General features: G+C 55.9%; 1 protein-coding gene across 2 annotated transcripts in view; it reads right to left on the minus strand.

The window, feature by feature from the left end:
* LOC102483752 (cystatin-12) overlaps positions 1 to 544 on the minus strand; it is a 5,835-nt gene extending 5,291 nt beyond the window's left edge. For both annotated transcript variants that reach the window (XM_006163611.1, XM_006163610.1), the window contains exon 1: positions 338 to 544. In XM_006163611.1, coding sequence (XP_006163673.1) covers positions 338 to 532 — 195 coding nt within the window. In that variant the 5' untranslated portion in view covers positions 533 to 544. The remainder of the gene's footprint in view (positions 1 to 337) is intronic.
* Between the last annotated feature and the right edge of the window lie 4,918 nt (positions 545 to 5,462).

Raw genomic sequence — 5,462 nt, forward strand, 5'->3', positions numbered from 1 at the left:
TTCAGCAGCACACGCACGCACTCACACACTCTTGCCTGAGCACACACTGACACACACTCTTGCCCATACGCACTAACACACTCACACACTCTTGCCCGAACACGTACCGACACACTCTTGCCCGCATGCACTAACACGCTCACACACTCATGCTCGAACACACACCGCCCACACACTCACCGGCGAACGTCTGTAGGCCGTGCACTTTTGTGTGGTCAGCACATCAAAGGTACAATTTTCCACCCCAGGGACCCGCCTGCTTTCCCACCCAGACCCAGACCCCAGCCGGCTTCCAGCGCAGACCTGGGGCCTTGGTGCAGAGGCTCCGGCCACTCACCTGGCGCTGACTGCGCCGGACACGCAGGAACTTGTAGGCGAACTCATCCTCCTGCTGCTCGTTGAACTGGAACACGGCGAACTCCACGCAGACGGTGAACGGCGGCATGTTCTTATCGATGTCCACAAAGGTGCTGCTGCAGACGTGGGTGCCCAGCACGATGAGCCCCACAGCGAGGGCCACCTGCTGCAGCATGGCTGTCCTGATGGCAGCTGCCCAGGGACGGGGGACGCTGCCGCTGCGGGGGACACCCCTCCCAGCCGCGCGGCCTTGAGCTGCTGACTGCCTCCCTCTAGCGGCTCCTCGTCCAGAGTCTGGTCTCCACTCCCCCAGCCACCGCCTCCCACGACTGCCACACAGAAGGCAGGGGAGGTCACTTCTCCACTCTGTGGTCACGTACACCTTGGACATCTATCGCCTGCTTGTTGTTAGACCCCAGCCCAGCCCTGATGAGACCCAGCCGCGCGGCCTTGAGCTGCTGACTGCCTCCCTCTAGCGGCTCCTCGTCCAGAGTCTGGTCTCCACTCCCCCAGCCACCGCCTCCCACGACTGCCACACAGAAGGCAGGGGAGGTCACTTCTCCACTCTGTGGTCACGTACACCTTGGACATCTATCGCCTGCTTGTTGTTAGACCCCAGCCCAGCCCTGATGAGACCTGGTGGGGTCTTGACCCCAGCTGGCCTGCCCTCACAATAGGACATCTTCAGGCTGGCAGTGTCAACAGAGCCCTTAGGAATTATGGAGGCCCTAAGTCCAGGACCAGGTGTGCCTGTGACCTTTGGCTGCAGCCCCTGCCTCAGAGAGTCTTTGGGAGTACAGGGTGAGGGGGCTAGGCGCTTCCACCCCTTCATTTCTTTCTCTTTTTTGGAGAGGTTTTTGGTATAGGGCACGTGCGCTCACCAGAGAGACAGACAGAAAGCGAGAAAACATCCCCCAAGGGGGCTGGCCATGCCGCAATCCCTTCTCCTCCATTCTCCTCTCAGGATCTTGGGCACTCATGCACACGCACCCAGCATGAATTTAAGCCACCAGGTCCGGGGCTTGAACTGTGGTCGATTACATGGGAGTTCAGTGACATAGCCATTATGCCAACTGCTGGTCCCCCCGTCCCCTCATTTCTGAGACCTGCTAGCCAACTTGCTATCTCCCCTGATGCCCTGAGATCTGGCTTTGTTCTACTCAGTGGCCAAATGGGGTCTAATACACCTGGGGTGGGTGGTGAGAACTCCCAGGATGAGAGGGAAGCCGAGTCCAAGGCAGAGTTCCATGGGGGTGAGTGTGGGTGGCAGGTGTGGAGCGGGACGGAGCAGGTCTGGGGAAGGGACAGCGTAAGTTTTAAGCCACCGAGTCTGGGACACAAACTGCAGGTGACTACGTGGGAGTCCAGCGACATAGCCATTACACTAACTGCTGGTCCCCAAGCCAGCAAACTTCTGAGGAAGAGGAATGAGGACAAGAGGCATGAAGAGTCACACAGCCCTGGCCACACAGCGGCTCAGGCCTCACTCCCAGGAGTCTGTGGTCGGGCACAGGTGGTCACGGGACAGGCCACCCTGACTACCACCCATGGACAGTGGACACTTGGGACATAGACGGCCAGGTGCTCTGGGATGCAGCAGTCGCTCAGAGTGGGATAAAAAAACCATGATCATCCGACAAGCGGGCCGATAGAACTAAACAGCTCTCTGCAAAATGAATGAATAAGTAGACTGGGGCCTACACGTGGCATAGTGGTTAAGACACTGGACTTCCACATGGCTGACTGTGGGTCAAGCCCCAGACACGGTGGCCTGAAAATCACCAGGCATGTTAATATGAGTGCCCAACATGCTGAGAGGAGACTGGAGAAGGCATTGCAGCATGGCCATCCTCCCAAGGACTGATTTCTTACTTCTCCTCTCCCTGTCTCTGTCTCTCTTCCGTGAGTTCACACACGCTAGTGCAAAAATGATAATAATAATAATAATAAATACATAAATACTTTGATCCTCAGGTCCCCCTTTGACTAACAGAAGTTCCAGGCGAGCTCACCGAGTACAAAGAACATTTATCAATGCCCCTCTGACAGCCAACACAGCCACCTTGGGTGCCCCCAGACCCGAGTCCTCTCAAGATGCTGGCTGTGTTAAGAGAAGGAGGACTGCCCATGAGTGTGGGCATTGGGGAGCACAGCTGTTGGGAACTACCGTTTGCCTTCCAAGCAGTGAAGCAGGACTCGTCATCTTTGCCCCAGATGGCTATAACTGCATCGGAGGTACCTACGAGGGATGGGGGAGACCAGCAGAGTCTGCCCTAAGGGGACTGTCACACGCTCTCGCAGAAATGCAAGCTGGGAAGTGTAACAAGTGATGTTGTAACATCGGTATAAAGCCTTTGCCTCAATTATTTAATTGTCACAACAGCTGCATGGATGTGGACTATTTACACCCATTTTACAGACGACAGCACTGAGGCTGAGGGTTGGCAACTTGCCCACAGCCACATGACTGGCAAATGCGGAGCCTGGTGGGAGCCCAGCCAGTCTGACGGCGCTGTCTCAGAGGCCAGAGGCAGCCCTGAGAAGCAATCAGAGGACATCCCTGCACGCTTTGATGGGTGTATGCCAAAGGCGTGGCATTCACATCGGCCTGGGCAGAGGGACAGCCAGGCTAAACCAGGAGAAACTTCTGGAGGAGATCGCCCCTGAGCAGAGCAGGAAGATGAGCAGATGCTGACGACGTGGAGGAAAGGGAGAGAATGTTCAACAGGAGCCCCCTCACCCCCCAAGACTGAGCTACAACAGGCATGCTGGAGACGGGGCAGAGGACCTGGAGCCCCAGGAAGTTGATAACCCAGGGTCCTTAAATGTCGGCCCCCTGTGATGAGAGGAGAAGTCACACGCCCTAGGGAAGGCGAGGAAGGGCTCCCCAACTGAGAGCCCAGTGCCTCCTCTGTGGCCCCGCAATTCCAGCCTCTCTGGCCCCAGACCCACAGAACAAACCCGGTCAAACCAGAGTCCCACAAGAAGTGCCACCTTCAAGGGTTTGGCAAGCGTCCTGACAAACACACCTTCGTCCTCCTCACCAGGGCTCAGCGAGACACGCTAGTACTTGTGCCTGTCTAATGTCCCCTTCCGTCCTCACTGACCCAGGGAGCTACTGGGTCGGAGAGAACGGCATTTCTGGGACACGAAGAGTTTGGGCACGAAACCTGGATGCCATCAACTCTCCAGAATTCAGAGCCGCCCAAACACAGGGAGCTGTGAAGTTGTCACAGGGCGGGAACGTTCGTCCGCTGCAAGCAGAACACTTACAAACCCTGGTGGAAGGGGTGTGAGCACTGCAAGCCGGCTGGCTGATCTCCCCGGCCCGCTCCTCCGTCTGGAAGTCAGCAGCTGGCGGCCAGCACACCTTCCAGCACCGCGTCCCCAAGCCTGCAGCTGCAGGGACAGAGGCCAGTCCACAGGCCCCGAGCCTCAGTGCTCTGTCCGAGGTTGGGCAGGGAGGGCATCACTTCCGCTGTCTGTCTCAGCACTGTAACACCTGCAGCAGGGGTAAGAAAGCAGGAAGAATGGGGTCCCCCTGGAAACATGGATGTGACTTCGGTCTGTACCACCGCAAAGAGGCCGTGATGGGAGTGGAGCCGAGATGTGCGTGGAAGGCTGGGAGGACATGGTGACAGACTTTGGGGCTTCTGAGGGACAGGAGAGAGGGCCCAAGAGGGTGGTGGGAAGTGAGCAAAGGCAATGAGGCCTTCTCGGACTTGAGGAGTTTCATTTTACAGTGGGACTTTCTTCTTTTTTCTTTTCTTTTTTTTCTTTTTTTTTTTTTTGAGAAAATGTTGTCTTAGACCACGTGCACTCACCAAAGAGAGAGAGACAGAGACAGTAAGAGGGAAAGTGGTAAATTAACCCCCAGAGGGGATAGCCATACTGCAATCACTTCTCCTCCATTCTCTTCCCGGGATCTTGGGCATGCACACACGCATACCTGGCGTGATTTTCAAGCCACTGGGTCTGGGACTTGAACCACAATTGGCCATGTGAGAATCTAGTGACATAGCTGCTACACCATCTGCTGGTTCCCACAGTGGGATTTTCAAAGAAATTTCCAGCCAACAGCAGCAGTCCAGGAGCAGACCTCAAAATAAGGGTCCGAAACGGGAACCAGCAGTTAGCGTAATGGCTCTGTCGCTGGATTCCCACGTAGTCGACCATGGTTCACGTCCCAGACCCGGTGGCTTAGAACTCACGCCAGGCATGTGTGCGTGTGTGCCCAAGATCCTGAGAGGAGAAGGAATGAAGGAGAAGGGATTACAGCGTGATCATCCCCCCTGGGGGGTGATTTCTCACTTTCTGTCTCTCTGTCTCTGTCTGTCTGGTGAGAGCACATGCCCTATAGCAAAAACCTCTCAAAAAAATAAATAAATAAAAAATAAGGGTCCAAAATAAAGGCGAATATGGGCACTTCCTCAGGGAGCACTGAGCGTGGCCAGGTCTTGGTGGCTGAGGGAAGAAGAGGAGTTCTTAGTATGATATCGGATTCCGAGATCTAAAGGGATACACATTTTATAGAAATGGCGCTAAATGTTAAAATGGAATTTTTCATTAAAACGGGTTTCAGAAGGAGGTGACAGAGAACACCAAGTGTTTCACAGGGCGGGGAGAGGCCACCCGAATTGCTCCCTAGTGCCAACAAATGGAAGTGCCAGGACTTGGCAGGCAGAGAGGAGGCTGGGAGGGAAGTGTCTGACCCTCCCCAAGCTGAGCAGCAACTGAAGTCCCGCTCTCCCAGCCAGGCATCCAAGGAGGAGCTGGGTGGAACTGCTCCGAGCACAGACAAAGCTAGGGGAGGATGAGAGGGGTCCTCATGCTTCAGCCAAGAGGAGCCAGAGGGGTGCCGTGGTGAGCAGAAGCCGCTGACAGACTGGCAGAGACTGCCACGCGCCTGTGACAGGGAGACGTCCCCAGCCCCCAGCGTACCGCTCCTAACCCCAGGGCCCACAAGCCTGCTGCCTGCAGAGACAGGGACTTTGCTGGAGTGGCAAAATGAAGGATCTTGAGGTGGCGAGATTGTCTCCATTTTCCGAGTGTTTCAAGAGGGCAGTGGAGAGTCAGAGGAGGCTTGACCAGTGGGTCAGAGGTCA

Source organism: Tupaia chinensis, unplaced genomic scaffold, assembly GCF_000334495.1.
Source record: "Tupaia chinensis unplaced genomic scaffold, TupChi_1.0 Scaffold142716_1, whole genome shotgun sequence".
In the NCBI taxonomy this organism is placed as follows: domain Eukaryota; kingdom Metazoa; phylum Chordata; class Mammalia; order Scandentia; family Tupaiidae; genus Tupaia; species Tupaia belangeri.